Below are 19,517 nucleotides of genomic sequence, written 5' to 3' on the forward strand. Positions count from 1 at the left end.
GCTCGTCCATCTCGCTGTCCCGGGGCCCCACGACCGGGTGCCGCTACACGGGCCCAGCGCGCAGTGACAGCCGTGAGGCGTGCTCCATACACGGTTACACCCCCCGCAAAAAACAAACAAACACGGTTACACCTAGGATCGGCTTTCGCATACGAGTACCGGCAGGATCTGTGTACTCTGCAGGCCACGTTCTGTTTAGCTGTGGGCAGTACAGTAACTAATTCCGCTGTCACCATGAGAGGGCAGGATCGACAACTCCGTGCCGTGCTGGGGGTGGGGCCTGGTACTGTGACTGACAGGAATTTCACGTTACTGCAGGGATGTCGGGGTCGTCCTACGTTTGGTGGCCATAAAAGCCCAGATAAGCTTCCGGATAGAACTAATGAGAAACTTGCGACTGCGTAATTAAGTCCTCTTATCTATCTGTTTCCTTTTCGCGTTGCAGGTAAACCGTACGTACTTGCAATCTCGCCCTGTAAATGTTGGACTTGTGACAAAGAAGGCGTCCTTCCATGGCCATAGAATTTTGTTGCAATCGACCAGCGCTCGTGTCTCGATTAATATCGCCGCCGGACGGACGGGACGCAGGACATTCTCTGTCAAATAAACTCAGGATCAAGTACCCGCACCTACTAGTTTTTTTTTCTTGTACTAGGAAATGTAGGACATTTTCTCTTAGCAATTGAACAGTTCCTAGTTTTCTTAAAAATCATGTGCACGAGGGCTCAAACATTTCCTGGGCGCTTACTTACCTTGGGTGCAACTCCGCATTATCCCGGTTGAAGCATACTTGGCCCTTTTTCACTCGAGTGCGATTCGACGAAGTCGTTGCTTTCAGTAAAGAAAACGAATCTTCATGGATCTCGAAGCAAATGAGTGAGCTGAGGCGACGATCGACAACAAACCTTAAGCCCTAGCCACTTACTATTATTATTATTATCCATAGACTACGCCAGTAAGCGCACCCATCTAGGTTCATGAAAACGCGAGAGACTCAATAGAAAATATATCCGCTTATTGTAATGCACGACCTCCTATTGACCATAACACAATCATTTTTTTATGATCAAAACATATGATAAAAGAATGCTGCCTTGATTCTTTCCATGGAACATACACAAACACCACAACTAAATGCTTCAATAAAAAACTGGAGTGTAAACAAACAAGGCCGGCCAAAGGGAAGCTACTTATCCATTTATTAATTTCTTGCATTTTAATGAAGACGAACAAACTCGGAAACAATTAAACCGGGGCCTTCTTATCTTAGTATTTTAATGAACACACAGGAAGTCGTCAACACAGAAATGGAAACAGGCAGTCAGACCTGTGTTGTGTTGGTGGTGCGAGACCACTAATCTCCAGGGGCAGTTGGGTAACTTGACCACCCCGAACAGAAGTCGTGGAGCGGAGGGCGCAGCCGCCCGCATCCAACGGTCCAAACCGGAGCCTCCAATCCACAGACAGCTCACGCGCACCCCGCCCCTCCGTCCCCGCAGTATCTACGAGAACGCCACCGTCCGGCCGGCGCAGTCCGGCGGTGCCCGCAGGGGCACATTAGTAATTCGGTTTTCTCTGCTCTAAATATTTTCGCCGGCGGCCTAAGTAACGGATCGAGAGCAAAGGGGGAAAAAGACACAAGGGGCATGGTGGAGGCAGGGGACGGAGGTTTGAAATTGTGAGGGCGAAGCGAAACAAAAGCCCCGAGGGGAGCGGGGGGAGGGAGATAGCGAGCGGAGTAATTGCGTTTTTGTTGGGGTTTTCCGTCCTGATTCGGGAGCGGGGGGGAGAAATCATCCTGTCTCTCCAGTGCTGCTCGCTTTTGATGCGTTTCTTGGCCGATTTCTGCTGCCGCTTCTAGTGCTCCGACCCCTTGATTCGGAGCAGGCTTTGCTTTGGTTTCGGGTTCTTTCGCCTTTCCTTTCGCCAGAGATCGCCGGCTTTTGCCGCTGCCCCAGGCTTCTTGGCCGCGTTGTCCCCTCCTCCCTTGAAAAATCGCGCGGAGTCTGGGTTCTTTTCACCCCCGTCCCTCGGTGCGGCACCGCCAAAATCTGTCCTTGGCGCGTGCGATTGGTGCTGTTTTCGGGGCCGGGAGCGTGAGATTTCGAGAGATTTTTTTGGGGGGATTTTGAGGTCTCCTGGTGCCTGGTTGTGGAATTCGGGGTTTGGGTGGGTGTCGCTTTCGGGCCCTTGCCGAGCCAGGGGGGTTCATGCGCCTGGAGTTGGCGCTGATTTGATGAGAAATGGAGAAGTTCCTGGCCTCCACGGCGTTCTGTTGTAAGATTTGGCGTATTGCCGTGTGAGCCCTTGCGTGCGCTCACTGGTTTGCTCCGGTGGCTTGTTGATTTCTCGGCGGTGATGCTCTCTGCAGCCGCCGTGATGGCGCCAGTCCCGGCCGCTCCCAAGAGCTCCCTCGAGGTCTTGCTCGAGACCATAAAGAAGCGCGATGAGCGGCCCAAGGATGAGCCGCCGGCATTGCCGGCCCGCCCGACGTGCCGTGGCCGGCTGCCCAGGGCAAGACGGTCGCCGACGCCTCCTAGGGTTCATCTTGAGGATGGAGTGGCAGAGGGTGCCGTGGCGGATACTGACAAAAAGCCGGAAGCTGTAGCGGATACTGACAAGAAGCCGGAAGCTGTGAATGAGAATAAGCCAGAGATTGAGAAGGAGAATACGCCAGAGGTCAAGAAGGAGATTGGTGGGCAGGAGGCCAAGGAGGGAAAGGCTGTAAATGGTCGCATCTTTGGGGCCAAGAGAAAGCTATGCAATGTGGAATCACTGGATGAGTCTCCGTATGTTGAGAACCTCCACGAGGAGAGGAAGGATGCAATGGCCTGCAAGGAGCCCCCCTCTCCTTATTTTTCCTCAGCAAGATCAAAGAGAAATGGGAAGCCAGTGTTTACTGATTCCATGGACTATGTCCTCCAGAAGGTGAGAATCTCATTCATAGTGAAATTCATGCGATTTTTCCTATTATCATGTGAACAAAGTAACAGCCACAAGTTCAATTTGTCTCTGTCACATAGAGTTAGGCTGAATAATTTCTCTGATATGATTGCAAAACTCGCTCAGTATTCAACACCAAGAAATGTTAATCAAATTACTACTCGCGTATGCGTATTTGTATGCTTTATCGACAAAAGAATTTAATGTGAATTTATTGTCTTTTCTATAAGTATACAGAACTTATTATCCTGCAGCATTTAGAAGTAGATGAAACAAGTGTTTCTTAATGCTCGTTCATGGTCAGGAAAGCATATTTCATACTTGCTTTGGCCTGTGTGTCAAGTAATTTGGCATGTTACATACTCCTACTTGCTTTGGCCTGTATGGATATGTTGGACAAACAGAACAATTTTGCATGTGCTTGGAATTAGTTCTGATATTAATCCTTCCCCCTGATGATTTGAGTCTGATGTTATGGTAGAAAAAATGAGGCAAAGTAATAATATTTTAATTGTTTTTCAGAAGCTACGGGTTTGGTGTTCTGCATCAGATGAGAAGTGGGAACTCGGACAGATTCAATCAATTTCTGGAGATGACGTCGAAATACACCTTGTTAATGGAGAAGTGAGTCTCATGTTGCTGTAATGGTATAGCTATTTGAGTAAATTTTGATAACATTGTTACTTATATTTTGTTTGGGCAGGTTTTGACGCTGCAACCAGAAAGACTTTTGCCCGCCAACCCTGATATTCTAGATGGAGTGGATGATTTGATCCAGATGAGCTACTTAAATGAACCTTCCGTCCTTTACAATCTGCAATACCGATACTCTCGTGATCTTATCTACGTACGCACTATCCACCAAGCTCTAGATTGTTCATGGTCCAGTCAATGTCTCTTCATTTGTGTTCTCTTATCCTTGCAGACAAAAGCAGGACCTGTTCTGATTGCTATCAACCCACTGAAAGAGGTTCCACTCTATGGGAAAGATTTCATCAGAAAATACAGACAGAAGCTCACAAATGATCCACATGTGTATGCAATTGCTGATATAGCTTTTAATGAAATGCTAAGAGGTAGGTGTTTAAAAGGAGTAGTTTATAGGATTGTTTTGCAAGATTTATCTTCTAATGCAACTTATGATGCCTTGCAGATGGCATAAACCAATCTATAATAATAAGGTCAGAATGATCTACTTTGCCCTTTATAATAGTAATTACAGTATCTTAAAAATTCTGGGTTGCCCAATCTTTAACATGGTCTCTATGATGTTTGTCTTATTTCAGTGGTGAAAGTGGAGCAGGAAAAACTGAAACGGCTAAAATTGCGATGCAGTATTTGGCTGCTCTAGGGGGAGCTAACGGAATGGAGTCTGAAGTTCTACAGACCAATGTTATTCTGGAAGCATTAGGGAATGCAAAAACATCAAGAAATGATAACTCGAGCCGATTTGTAAGTTTATCTTTAGTGACATGTTGTCAATTCATCATTCTTAAGTAATTCTTATGACACCTTGATGATATCGATACAGGGTAAACTTATTGAAATGCACTTTTCTGAAACCAGAAAGATTTGTGGCGCTAAAATACAAACATGTAAGCCTTCTGCACCATATATTGTTGACATAGCTAGTCATAATATTGTCGAACTTCCTGATAGCTTGTTTCTCTGGGCATGTATGATGTGTTCCTCTAACTGAATCTCATGGAACAGTCCTGCTTGAGAAGGTACAATAGCTTTAGAACTTTATCCAAAACTCCATATTTTAGTATTTGTGAAAGCTTTAATATCTTATATCTTGCTTGTGCAGTCGAGGGTGGTTCGGAGGGCATCAGGAGAGAGATCATATCATATTTTCTATCAGCTGTGCTCTGGAGCTTCTCCTCTTCACAAAAGTAACCACACATTCCTATCAAGGAATTAATATATCTTACATTTCATTGCATCGCCTCTCATTTTTTGATCTGTTATATATGCATGTGCTGTTGCAGAAAAATTGTTACTGAGAGACGCCAATTACTATAATTACTTGAAGCAGAGTGCTTGCTTGAGAATTGATGGTGTTGATGATGCTAAAAGATTTTCGTCGTTATTGGTAATGTTTCTACAAATCAACCACATTTCCGACGAAACTTTGGCTATTATCGTTACTTGTTACTCATCCATTTTTTCATTTGCAGGGTGCATTGGATATTGTTCAGATATCTGGGGAAAACCAGATGGAATTATTTTCTATGCTAGCAGTTGTCTTGTGGCTGGGAAACATTTCATTCTCTGTGATAGACAATGAAAGCCATGTGGAAGTTGATTCAAATGAAGGTACCAATTACCCGTTGGCGAATGTACTCCTCTTTGTGCAAAAAAACCCTATCCCCTTCCATATTGTTTCTGTTTTGATATACCCTGTAGAAATATCCCAAAGTGTAAACTGTGCTCCACATTTGTACAAAGAAGTTGATATTGGTGTCATTTGATTTTCATGGGGTTTGCTGAATAACCATTGTTTCCCATTGTTTAATGTCTTCACAGGGTTGGCTAATGCAGCAAAGCTGTTAGGTTGCAGTGTCCCTCAATTGGTGATTGCTCTCTCAACTCGTAAAATCCAAGCTGGAAAGGAAAATATTGTTCAAAGACTGACGTTAACCCAGGTTTGAAATTACCTGGAAAATTTATCTATCTGGGGCTACCTGTCAGCTGTTGCTTATTGATTTTCTAGTCTTGGTTTTTACTTATAATTTCTGCTTTCTCTAGGCAATCGATGCAAGGGATGCTCTAGCGAAGTCAATCTATGCTCATCTGTTTGACTGGATTGTTGAGCAAATTAACCACTCGCTTGGAACGGGGAGACAACGTACACGAAGATCCATAAGTATTTTGGATATCTATGGCTTCGAATCTTTCAATGTATGTAGTTCATTGCATTTTATCGAATACAAGTTCTGCTTGAGTGCTCTTTAGATGACATTAAGTTATACCATTGCAGAAAAATGGCTTTGAACAGTTCTGTATAAATTATGCCAATGAAAGGCTGCAACAGCATTTTAACCGACATCTATTCAAACTAGAACAGGAGGTAAGATTCTGACACTTCTCTGGATTATTTGTTTGTTTAATATAATAGGTGTAAACAGTTATAAGTCTTATTATTACATACACGTTCTTCCTTGTAAACCAGGGTTTAGGGTACATTGCGCTGTCAGTGCTTGTGTACTGAAGATGTGAAGGGCGAAATTTCCTGATTTTTTCATAACTAGGGCACTAGTAGGATGCTGAAGTTGATTTTACATAGCCCAAGTTGTATATGCATGCTCTGATGCAATCACAATGTCCGATTTTTTATAGATAATGGAAGCTCCTTTTATTAACCCCGGCCTCTGCGTCATAGATGCATGCAGCTATACTTATTACAGAGCTTATTACATCATCAAGAAAAGTGGTCTCGACTAAAACAGAAGAAACCATAACACCCAGTTAAAGCACAATAAAGAGCTATTAGCCTACCACACAAGACTACTCTATAAACTAAGAAGTCTATCACTGGCACGCCATCCAAATCCGGACATACAATATCCGATACTACCTGTTTTATGTCTTGTCTCCTGAGACTCGAGTGCGTCTGTGCTTTCCTCAATAGAAACGATGTCAAAGTTCTTGTAGCTAGGGTAATAAACCTCAACAATAGCAGGCCTTTGTTGGTCACTGAGCTTTTTCACCCTATACTGCGATTAGCAAACACCAAACCTTGTTTTATGGTGTTTTAAGGAAATGGTAAATTTGGTTATTGTCTAAGATGTGGGAAACAGAAAAACTCGATATGTTTCAGGAAATACGAAAATATAATAAACCACAGGATGCAGTAGATTTCTGTTTGGCTTGCAAGTTCTGGCCTTCTGGATATATCGTAAACTGGATAACTACCGCCATGAGGATGGGACGACATCACGATGTAGGGGATTGAGGGATAGAACATAGGTGAGACGAAGAACGTGGGTGGACCCGATTACTTACGTACTTACTTACTTACTAAGCCTTTTGTCCCAAACAAGTTGAGGTAGGCTAGATATGAAACCCTTTCACGAGGACTTCCCAGGAGGTCACCCATCCTAGTACTACTCTCGCCCAAATGGGTTTCATACCCAAAGGACTAGCTAGTTTTTATGTTGGCTCGCCAAGCCTATCACAACCCTTAGATATGAAACCCTTTCACGAGGACTTCCCGGGAGGTCACCCATCCTAGTACTACTCTCGCTCAAATGGGTTTCATACCCATGGGACTGACTAGTTTTTACGTTGGCTCGCCAAGTCTATCACAACCCTCCTCCTTTACCCGGGCTTGGGACCGGCTATGCCTAGAAGACATAGGCGGAGTTGGGTGGACCCGATTGATAAACTATTTTTATTAGCTTGATTAACATTCATAATGGATACATCCATCCCCTTATATATGAAGGGAAGAAAGATCCTGTTTCCAATTCAAATGATACAATGTTATCTAATCCTCCTTGCCTAACTGACTGGGACATCATCCTTTTTTAGGGTAGCTAGGGAGTAAGGATGTCTGAGACCTAACTAATGCACCTAATACCATTTCCAGTATTGTTAGAACACTGGTTGGAAGTTGTGTCTTACCAATGATCGAGCCCAACTTTGCGAATTTCTTAGTTGTTTTAGGATATATGCAGCTTGTTTTAGTTTCCGTGTTGTAAAATTATAAAGCTGATTCTTGATGTTTTCATTTATCTGCTCATGCATTCACGTGTTTCCAGTTTTGTTTTATGCATTTTCCTCTGCATCTTTGTACTTATGCTAATTCTATTCTTTCAGGAGTATCTGGATGATGGAATTGACTGGGCCAGTGTGGAATTTGTGGACAACACTGACTGTTTATCTCTCTTTGAGAAGGTACGCAGTATATTTTTCATGGAACAACTTTACTTATGAACCATATCCTCAAGCTATCTACATTGCTGGCTGGAGTAATGTTGCAATTTTGATATTTTTATGCATTTCTTTTATAATTACTGACCTGACATGTGCAACTTGTAACTGGATGTGCTTTTAGTCAAATTTCCTTTCCGTTGTCATTTTGTTTTTCTTGTTATTAGTTCTGCCATGTGAATGTCTTGCAGTGCAGAAATTTATCATTCCTGTCACCAAATCTCCTTGGGCTCACTGATGTCTGAGACTCTGAGTTACTTAAGTACTTCGTATCAAGCTACTCCAGCATAAATGACATCATCCACGATAAAGTGATTTTTAAATAGATTTAAATATCTTTAAGAGGAGTGCCTCTGTGCTTTCCTAAAAGAGAACACTAGAAATCACAAGTGCACAGATTATTGTTTGGCTGCAATTGTTAAAGAATTGTGCTACATTGAGTCCTTGATGGTGATGACATGTCAATACCTTTTGATATTAGTTTCACTGTTTAAATGTTCTATAATTGTATGTGCACTATTTTACAATATTTTTATATTACAGAAGCCTCTAGGGCTATTATCTTTGCTGGATGAAGAGTCTACATTCCCAAAGGCAACAGATCTTTCCTTTGCTAACAAACTTAAGCAGCACTTGAGTGGAAACCCTGGATTTAAGGGCGAACAAGATGGTGCCTTTAAGATTTGTCATTATGCTGGAGAGGTTGGTGGTCCTCAAATACATATTTCTCCATTTGTGAGCTTGTTCAATAAACCATCATTATTTTGTCTGGAAGCTCTCTATATGCTAATTGATAATTGTGCACACTGTAATTCTAGGTTTCATATGATACAACTGGGTTCTTGGAGAAGAATAGAGATCCACTGCACAGCGAGTCAATTCAATTACTCTCTTCGTGCAAAAGTGATCTTCCAAAAGATTTTGCGTCTGTCATGATTGCTGATTCTCAGAATAAGTCAAGTTTGTCACGTCACTTATTAGTTGATTCACAAAAACAAAGCGTTGTGAACAAATTTAAGGTATTCATCATCTATTCATTTGATCAATCGTTTGAGCATGTTCTCAAGCTCTCTGATTATTTTCTTTCAATTTTATAATTTGCATGTATTTTTCTAGTAACATCTCAATGCATGATGTTGCTTGCATTATTGTCAAGATGGCTTTACTTATAACGATCTCGATACTCTCTTTAATACCCAGGCTCAACTATTCAAGCTAATGCAGCAACTAGAGAATACAAGTCTTCATTTCATTCGATGCATCCAGCCAAATAACAAACAACGCCCGAGGCAATTCGAACATGACCTTGTCTTGCACCAGCTTAAGTGCTGTGGGGTGTTTGAAGTTGTGCGGATATCAAGAGCAGGCTATCCAACTCGGATGACACACCAACAGTTTGCTGAAAGGTTGCTACTTTGCTGAGCTACACTATTTTTTTGCTTGAAATGCAGAGCTAGACTTAATGAGCACACTTCTTTATTTTGTTCAATACTAGCACACGAGCTGACTCCAGGTTCCATCTTTTTATAATAATCTGCAGATATGGATTTCTTCTCTCTCATTCTGTCGCATCTCAGAATCCACTTAGTATTTCAGTTGCTGTATTACAACAATTCAGTATACCCCCAGAAATGTATCAAGTTGGCTACACAAAATTGTTTCTTCGTACGGGACAGGTATAACAAGCATTCTAACAGTTTTCATCGTACAGTCAGCTATCCAGTTTAATTTGCAAGATCAATAATATTTTGGTACACCATAATTAAATTTACTTCGCAGTGATTTTCCATTCGTGTATGTGGTATTATGTATGTTGCTTGTCATTCTTATTGATAATTTTGTAGGTTGCTGCACTGGAAAATGCCAAAAACCGGATGTTCCATGGAGTTCTTCGGATTCAGAGAAACTTCCGTGGGTTGCATACTCGAAGAGAATATCACACACTGAAGAAAGGAGCAACAGCTTTGCAGTCATGTAATATTTTAAACAAATTGCCTTTCTAGGATGTGCAGACTTCGAAATTGAAATAATTCTCCTTGCTCTGTTAATCAACACAATCTTGGTTATTTCACTTACCTTTTTACATTTGCCAATGTACAGTTGTAAGAGGTGAAAAGGCAAGATTTCGATTTGATTACCTTTTCAAGAGATGGAGGGCAGCTGTTCTCATACAGAAGTACACTAGGCGTCGACTTGCAGCCACCATGTTTACTGATCAGCTAAAAAATATTGTTGTTCTACAGTCTGGTAATTTATGAAGGCGTAATATCACAATATCGCAGTAGATTATTGCGTTCATCACTTCATCTAATCATCTGCTTCGGTATGTTTCTACAGTGATACGTGGGTGCCTGGTCAGGAAGAAATTCAAGTGCTTGCAGGAAGAAAAGGAATCTAAAGTCATTAACAGCAAAGTTAAAAGGGATGTAAGGAATAATATTTCACAACCGAGGTTATGCCATGTGAGTTCTAGGTCACCAGATCCCTATATTTTATCCGTTATAAATCTAGTAAGACCCTGGTTGCTGCTGCATACCACTTTTATGCAGCACCAGATGGGTAATAATTTACTATTGAGTTCAGCACCAGATGGGAACTACTCTATACTATGTGTGTAATCATCAACAAAGAGCTACTGAAAATGTTTGTTTTATTAATACAAGATTTCCCTGCACTTGGTTCAACTGCCTAATGGCAGAGGCGTCAAAGGTTTGATAATTTTTAATGATTTGCATCCCATGTCAGGAAATGAATGGAGAGTATCCTCGCCAACCAGTTGTCACAGAACTCGAGGGACGCGTTTCAAAAGCTGAGGCTTTATTACAAGACAAAGAGGAAGAAAATGCGATGCTGAAGCAACAATTGGAACAGTATGAGAATAAATGGTCAGAATATGAGACCAAGATGAAAGTTATGGAAGAGGCATGGAAGAAACAGCTCTCTTCTCTGCAGGTAAATCATTTATAGTAGCTTTTGTTTTCTTTTAAGGCACCTGATCAACATCTTCTAAAACATGGAATTCATCTGACAAGATAATGACAACACATACTACTTCAGCATGCCTTGTGTGATGAAATCTGAAGTATTCACGAATATTGTGTCAAGCATGCCTTGAACTAAAAGAATAGATGCATCTAGAGTTTGAATATTTGAATGTTAGATTAGAGAAGAGTGTCTCATAATTCCATGGCATTCAGTGTTTTTTTTTTTGCATTACCCTTGAGATGATGCGATCCTCTTGTTTTCGTTTCAGTTGAGTCTTGTGGCTGCTAAGAAGAGCCTAGCTGCTGATGACATGGTCACCCGAGCAGCTCGGACTGATACCACTCCAACTCATGCTCAATACGACTCTGAAGATACAATGTCCACAGGGACCCATACCCCAGAAGGAACAGAGTTGAAATACCAAAACCACAACCCTGAACCTAGAGTGGTGACAGGAAACTTAGATAGGCGGATAAATGCTGTGAATCACCTAGCAAAGGAGTTTGAGGACAGGCGGCAGGTGTTCGACGACGATGCTGGCTTCCTTGTCGCCGTGAAATCCGGACAGATTGGTTCAAATATGAATCCGGACGATGAACTCAGGAAGCTGAAGGACCGGTTTGCTACATGGAAGAAAGACTACAAATCTCGGTTGAAGGAAACGAAGGTAAACCTTCAGAAGGTCAGCAGTCATGACGAGAAATCTCGGAAAAGATGGTGGGGGAAGAAGAGCTCCAAGTGAACGCGGAAGTTACAAGGTCAGAGCATTTCCTCACATTTTGAGTGCCATTGCATCAAAGGAAGAGAGATCAAGAAATGGCAGGAGAGAAGGCGGTTTTGTGATTCTCGCTCTCTATCGCAAGCAAGCCTGGTGAGATGGTGGCGACGGCGAACTCCATCGCCGATACCATGCGCGTCCAGTGTTTTGGGAGTGTCGAAAGAATTGCAAGAGCCAAGAGGCACAGCAAGCGATCTGTACATGTATGTTAGTTCTGAGTTGTCAGTGTATGTATGTGTATGTTGTCGTGTATGTAGAGCGATGAACCGGAAATATGAAAGGGTAATTAAATACAGATTATCCGCCGAGAGCGAATAGAGATGCAACAGCAGGACTGTAATGTGTACAGCAAAGAAATCGTTGGAATGTGCAAGGCGTTTGAATCCATTGGTTCCTCCCTTATCTGCGTGAGCTTCGTTTCTGCACTGTACCTGACTGAGTTTGCCAAGTTTCTGAGTAAGAGCTGCTCTCACGGCCATTGGCGCTTCATTTCTGCACTGTACGTGACCATACAAGTGGAATGCTAGATAATATATACTCCCTCCATGAATCTTCATTTCTGCACTGTACGTGACCATACAAGTGGAATGCTAGATAATATATACTCCCTCCATGAATCTTCATTTCTGCACTGTACGTGACCATACAAGTGGAATGCTAGATAATATATACTCCCTCCACGAATGTTGGGGATATCGCTTATCAAAAACTTATTAGTCAACCCATGATAAGGGATAAATCGGCAATTTATTGGCCCATTTATCGCCATATCGACCGATTTATCTTATCGATCAAACACCGGTAAACGATAAATCATCCGATTTACCGGAATATTGGAAGATAGCTTGAACAGTGCGTCCATCCTAAAATAAGTGTCTTAAATTTAGTACAACTTTATATTAAAGTTAATACAAAGTTGAGACACTTATTTTGGAACGGAGGGAGTATTTGGCAAACGGAGTAAAGAAAATAGATTTCTATTAGATTGAGTGTAGCTCATAGACCTAAAACATAGAACAAAGTTGATAATCTCATATGGTGTGCTTTTAATTCCAGCTTGTTTTGCAATTCTACTTGTGTCAAAATATTTGATTGGTAGTAGCTTGGAGCTACAGATGGAAAATTTGGGGTCAAAACTACTATGTATACAATCCAGTATGGAATTTGTAATCAATCTGACAAACAATATAGCGTCTACTGGTTTATACAGATCTAATAATAGTAATAACTTGTGCTAGCCTAGACATGGGTTGTTGTATGATAATACATTTGATCTGGCACGAGTCTTGTCGCGCAGCCTTGAGTGTTAAAATCTCAAGCACCGGGTAGGAAATTATGAGATTGGCGCACACCGCACATGCAGGTCGCAGGCAACGGCCAACAAGAGGCGATAATAGAACTAGACATGATAGCTGCCATCAGCCGGTGATGCCCTAGCACGGAGGCGACGACGGGTTGAGCGGCCAAACCTATTCAGCAATCATCTTTTTTCTTTGAGAATCTCCTATTCATCGGGAGCCAATGAGGTTGCTCATGAGCTAACTATGCATAGTTTTAGTGATCATATCTACTGTATTTGGGATGAAGAGGGAGATTGTCGGCGGCCGGAATTCTAGACCTGAAAAAGCTATGTCAGAGATACCTATTCTGCACATCTCCGAATGAGCTGAAATTTCACTGAAATCTATTTTGGAATAAATAAAAAATATTGGAGAAAATAAGTACCAAAGGGGGCCACCCAGGTGCCCACGAGGCACCAGGGCACGCCCACCCCCAGGGCACGCCCTGGTGGCTTGTGGGGCCCCTGGCCAGCCTTCGGTGCCCATCTTCTGGTACATAAGCCCATTTGCCTTAAAAAAATAAAGAGAGGATTTTCCGGACGGAACGCCGCCTTCTTGAGGCGGAACTTGGGCTGGAGCGCTTTTGCTCTCCGGCGGAGCGATTCCACCGGGGATACTTCCCTCCGGGAGGGAGAAATCGAAGTCATCGTCATCACCAACAACTCCCTTACCGTGGGAGAACAAATCTTCATCAAAATCTTCATCAACACCATCTCATCTCAAACCCTAGTTCATCTCTTGTATCCAATCTTTGTATCAAAACCTCAGTTGGTACCTGTGGGTTGCTAGTAGTGTTGATTACATCTTATAGTTGATGCTAGTTGGTTTATTTGGTGGAAGATTATATGTTCAGATCCATTATGCTATTCAATACGCCTCTGATCTTGGACATGAATATGATGTGTGAGTGGTTACTTTGTTCTTGAGGACATGGGAGAAGTCTTGTCATAAGTAATCATGTGAATTTGGTATTCGATCGATATTTTGATGATATGTATGTTATTGATTCTCATAGTGGTGTCATGTGAATATCGACTACATGACACTTCATCATCTTTGGGCCTAAGGGAATGCATTGTGGAGTAGTAATTAGATGATGGGTTGCTAGCATGATAGAAACTTGAACCCTAGTTTATGCGCTATTCCGTAAGGGGCTGATTTGGATCCATATGGTTAATGTTATGATTAGATTTATCTTAATTCTTCTTTCGTAGTTGCGGATGCTTCCGAAAGGGGTTAATCATAAGTGGGAGGCTTGTTAAAGTAAGAACAACACCCAAGCACCAGTCCACCCACATATCAAATTATCAAAGCAGCGAACGCAAATCAAACAAACATGATGAAAGTGACTAGATGAAATTCTCGCGTGTCCTCAAGAATGCTTTGCTTATTAAAAGAGACCATTCCGGCCTGTACTTTGCTAAAAAAAGGATTGAGCTACCTTGTTGCACTTTTTTTTACCGTTACTACTTATCGCCTGTTACAAATTATCTCGCTATCAAACTACTCGTTACCGATAATTTCAGTGCTTGTAGAAAATACCTTGCTGAAAACCTCTTGTCATTTCTTTTTGCTCCTCGTTGGGTTCAACACTCTTACTTATCGAAAGGACTATGATTGATCCCCTATACGTGTGGGTCATCAAGGTTCTTTTCTAGCACCGTTGCCGGGGAGTGAAGCTCCTTTGGTAAGGAAACATTTATATTACGTGCTGAAATTTACTGTCACTTGTTACTATGGAAAACAATCCTTTGAGGGGTTTGTTCGGGGTATCTTCACCTCAGCTGAAAGCACAAAGAGTTGCTCCTCAACCTACTGCACCTACTGAAAATATTTATTATGATATTCCTTCTGGTATGATAGAGAAACTGCTAGCTAATCCTTATGCAGGAGATGGAACACTACATCTTGATATGCACCTAATCTATGTGGATGAAGTTTGTGGATTATTTAAGCTTACGGGTTTACTCGGAGATGATGTTAAGAAGAAGGTTTTCCCTTTATCTTTGAAGGTAAAGGCATTGACATGGTATAAGCTATGTGATGATATTTGAACATGGGATTGTTATCGATTGAAATTGGAATTTCATCAAAAGTTTTATTCTATGCATCTGATTCATCATGATCAGAATTATATATATAATTTTTTGGCCTCGTGAAGGAGAAAGCATCACTAAAGCTTGGGGGAGGCTTAAGTACATGATGTACACATGCCCCAATCATGAGCTCTCAAAAGAAATCATCTTACAAAAATTTTATGCTCGGCTTTCTCATGATGATCAAATCATGCTCGATTATCTTTGACTGGCTCCTTTATGAAGAAAACTATTGAATCCAGATGGGATCTTCTGGCAAGAATTAAACGCAACTCTGAAGATTGGAAACTCGACAAAGGTAATGAGTTAGGTATAATGCTTAAGTTTGATTGTGTAAATCTTTTATGGATACCGATGCTTTTCGTAAGTTTAGCACTAAATATGGACTTGACTCTGAGATAGTAGCCTCTTTTTGTGAATCATTTGCTACTCATGTTGATCTCCCTAAGGAGAAGTGGTTTAAATATCATCTCCCTATTAAAGAAAAGATCAAGGATCCCATTATAGTTAAAGATGAAACTATCATTTACAATGTTGATCCAGTTGTTCCTACTGCTTATATTGAGAAACCACCTTTTCCTGTTAGGATAAAGGAACATGCTAAGGTTTCAACCGTGGTTAACAAAAGTAATATTAGAGCACCTAGACCCTCTGAACAAATTAAAGTTGAATCTAATGTTGCTATGGTTAAAGAACTCTTAGCCGATATTATTGATGGGCATGTTATTTACTTCTGTGATGAAGCTACTGGAATTGCTAAGCTCAATCCTAAAGATAAGAATAAGCCTATTGTTGGCATGCATGTTGTCTCAGTTAAAATAGGAGATCATTGTTATCATGGTTTATGTGATTTGGGTGCTAGTGTGAGTGCTATTTTGTTTACCTTATATCAAGAGATTATGAATGAGATAGCACCTACTGAAATAGAGGATATTGATGTTACTATTAAGCTAGCGAATAGAGATACCATTTCACCACTTGGGATCGTTAGAGATGTTGAAGTCTTGCGTGGAAAAATAAAATACCCTACCGATTTTCCAATGCTTGGTTCCCCACAAGATGATTTTTGTCCCATTATATTTGGTAGACCTTTCTTGAACACTGTTAATGTTAATATTGATTGCACTAAAGAAACTGTCAGTGTAAACTTTGGTGATATACCTCATGAGTTTAGTTTCTTTAAGTTTCATAGACAAGCTCATGATAGAGAATTGTCTAGTACAGATGATCTTGCTTCTATTGCCGTACCTCCTTCCGATCCGTTAGAACAATATCTGCTAGACCATGAAGATGATATGCACATGAGTGAGAGGAATGAAATAGATAAGATGTTCTTTGATCAACCACCTATCCTTAAACACAATTTGCCTGTTGAAACTCTTGGAGGTCCTCCTCCACCTAAGGGTGACCCTGTATTTGAATTGAAACAATTGCCTGATACATTGAAATATGCTTATCTTGATGAAAAGAAGATATATCCTATTATTATTAGTGCTAAACTTTCAGAGCATGAAGAAAAGAGATTACTAAAAACTCTAAGGAAGCACCATGCTTCTATTGGATATACTATTGATGATTGATACGTCTCCAACGTATCTATAATTTTTTATTGTTCCATGCTATTATATTATGTGTTTTGGATGTTTTATATGCATCAACATACTATTTTATATCATTTTTTAGGACCAACCTATTAACCTAGTGCCCAGTGCCAGTTGTTGTTTTTTCCTTGTTTTTGGCTTTTTCAGAAAGGAATATTAAACGGAATAAAACTTTCACGATGATTTTTCTTGGACCAGAAGACACCCACGTAAGGGGGCCAGAGGAGTCCCGAGGAGCCCACAAGCCCTCAGGGCGCGCCCTAGGGGGGGCGTCCCCTGGCTTGTGGCCCCCTCGGGAGTCCCCCAACCCTAATCTTTGCATTATAAATTTCCATATATTCCCTAACCATCAGAAACGTCCACCAAAATACTTTTCCACCACCGCAAGCCTCTGACCTCGAGAGATCCCATCTTGGGGCCTTTTCTGGCGATCTGCCGGAGGGGGATTTGATCATAGAGGGTCTCTACATCAACCTTGCTGCCCTACCGATGATGCGTGAGTAGTTTACCACAGACCTACAGGTACATAGCTAGTAGCTAGATGGATTCTCTCCCTCTTTGATCTTCAACACAATGTTCTCCTCGATGTTCTCGGAGTTCTATCCGATGTAATACTTTTTTATGGTGTGTTTGTTGAGATCTGATGAATTGTGGATTTATGATCAGATTATCTATGAATTTTATTTGAGACTTCTCTGAACTCTTTTATGCATGATTAAGATATCTTTGTATTTCTCTTCGAACTATCGATTTGGTTTTGGCCAACTAGATTGGTTTTTCTTGCAATGGAAGAGGTGCTTAGTTTTGGATTCAATCTTGCGGTGTCCTCACCCAGTGACATAGTAGGGGTAGCGAGGCACATATTGTATTGTTTCCATCAAGGATAAAAACATGGGATTTATATCATATTTCTTGAGTTTATCCCACTACATCGTGTCATCTTAGTTAACGCGTTACTCCGTTCTTATGAACTTAATACTCTAGATGCATACTGGATAGCGGTCGATGTGTGGAGTAATAGTAGTAGATGCAAAATTGTTTCGGTCTACTTGTCATGGACGTGATGCCTATATTCATGATCATTGCCTTAGATATCGTCATAACTATGCACTTTTCTATCAACTGCTCAATAGTAATTTTTTTTACCCACCGTATGCTTTATTCAACAGAGAAGCCTCTAGTGAAACCTATGCCCCCCATGTCTATTTTCCAGTATATATTTTCAGATCTATAAACAAAAACCCAAAAATACCTCATTGAGTTTTATTTACTTTTACTTTATTTTAGGTTTTAGTAATCTTTTATATCCATCTCTATCATTTCTCATCCTTGCAAGTGACCGTGAAGGGATTGACAACCCCTTATCGCATTGGGTGCAAGTGTTTGTTTGTGCAGGTGCATAGATTGGAGACTTGCTTGTACCTCCTACTGGATTGATACCTTGGTTCTCAAACTGAAGGAAATACTTATCTCTACTTTTCTGCATCACCCTTTCCTCTTCAAGGGAAAAACAAACGCAAGCTCAAGAAGTAGCAGGAAGAATTTCTGGCGCCGTTGCCGGGGAGGTTCTACATCAAGCCTATCAAGTACCTATCATAAACTCTCATCTCTTGCATTACATTATTTGCCATTCGCCTCTCGTTTTCCTCTCCCCCACTTCTAAAAAGTTTTCAGAAAAACACAAAAATATTAGCATTTTTATTCGCCCTTCTTCCGTTCATCTTTTCGTTTGCTTTTTGCTTGCTTTGTCACGATGACTCAAGAGAATACCAACTTGTGTGAATTTTCCAACACTAATAATAATGATTTTATTAGTAGTCCGATTGTTCCCGCCACTAGTGCGGAGTCTTATGAAATTAATGCCTCTTTGTTGAATCTTGTTATGAAAGAACAATTTTCCGGCCTTCCTAGCGAAGATGCCGCATCCCATCTAAATGCTTTCGTTGAGTTGTGTGATATGCAAAATAAAAAAGATGTGGATAATGATATTGTTACATTGAAGCTATTTTCGTTCTCACTACGAGATCGTGCTAAAACTTGGTTTTCATCTTTGCCTAAAAATAGTATTGATTCATGGAATAAGTGTAATGATGCTTTTATTTCCAAGTATTTTCCTCCCGCTAAGATTGTCTCCCTTAGGAACGATATGATGAATTTTAAGCTACTTGATCATGAACATGTTGCGCAATCTTGAGAGAGGATGAAATTGATGATACGAAATTTCCCTACTCATGGTTTAAGTTTGTGGATGGTCATACAATTTTTTATGTCGGATTGAATTTTGCATCTAGAAATCTTTTGGATTCCGCCGCGGGTGGTACTTTTATGGAAATTACATTAGGATAAGCTACTAAACTCCTATATAATATTATGGCAAATTACTCTCAGTGGCATACCGAAAGATCTTCCACTAGTAAAAAAGTGCATGCCATTGAAGAAATTAATACTTTGAGTGGAAAGATGGATGAACTGATGGAATTGATTGCTAGTAAGAGTGCTCCTATTGATCTTAATGATATGCATTTGTTCACTTTGATTGAGAATAATAATGAATCTATGGATGTGATTTTTGTTGGTAGGAACAATTTTGGTAATAACACGTATAGAGGTAATTTTAATCCTAGGCCATTCCTAGTAATTCCTCTAAAAATTATGGTAATTCCTACAACAATTCTCATGGAAATTATAATAAGATACCCTCTGACCTTGAGAATAATATTAAAGATTTATAAATTCTCAAAAGAATTTCAATGCTATGGTAGAAGAAAAATTGCTTAAGATTGATGATTTGGCTAGGAACGTTGATAAAATCTCTCTTGAGATTGATTCTTTGAAG

General features: G+C 40.8%; 1 protein-coding gene across 1 annotated transcript; it reads left to right on the forward strand.

The window, feature by feature from the left end:
- The first annotated feature begins 1,663 nt into the window (after positions 1 to 1,663).
- Positions 1,664 to 12,044, forward strand: LOC119363326 (myosin-3-like). Its single transcript, XM_037628667.1, has 24 exons — positions 1,664 to 2,928; positions 3,466 to 3,567; positions 3,647 to 3,790; positions 3,869 to 4,019; positions 4,097 to 4,124; positions 4,230 to 4,395; positions 4,475 to 4,538; positions 4,657 to 4,670; positions 4,754 to 4,838; positions 4,935 to 5,038; positions 5,124 to 5,262; positions 5,473 to 5,591; positions 5,695 to 5,847; positions 5,927 to 6,016; positions 7,768 to 7,845; positions 8,425 to 8,583; positions 8,700 to 8,900; positions 9,082 to 9,287; positions 9,422 to 9,557; positions 9,726 to 9,855; positions 9,982 to 10,128; positions 10,219 to 10,343; positions 10,627 to 10,833; positions 11,135 to 12,044. The coding sequence occupies exons 1-24, from the start codon at positions 2,359 to 2,361 to the stop codon at positions 11,606 to 11,608; spliced, it is 3,792 nt and encodes a 1,263-aa protein (XP_037484564.1). The 5' UTR covers positions 1,664 to 2,358; the 3' UTR covers positions 11,609 to 12,044.
- Positions 12,045 to 19,517: the final 7,473 nt, after the last annotated feature.

Source organism: Triticum dicoccoides, chromosome 2B, assembly GCF_002162155.2.
Source record: "Triticum dicoccoides isolate Atlit2015 ecotype Zavitan chromosome 2B, WEW_v2.0, whole genome shotgun sequence".
Classification (NCBI taxonomy): Eukaryota; Viridiplantae; Streptophyta; class Magnoliopsida; order Poales; family Poaceae; genus Triticum; species Triticum dicoccoides.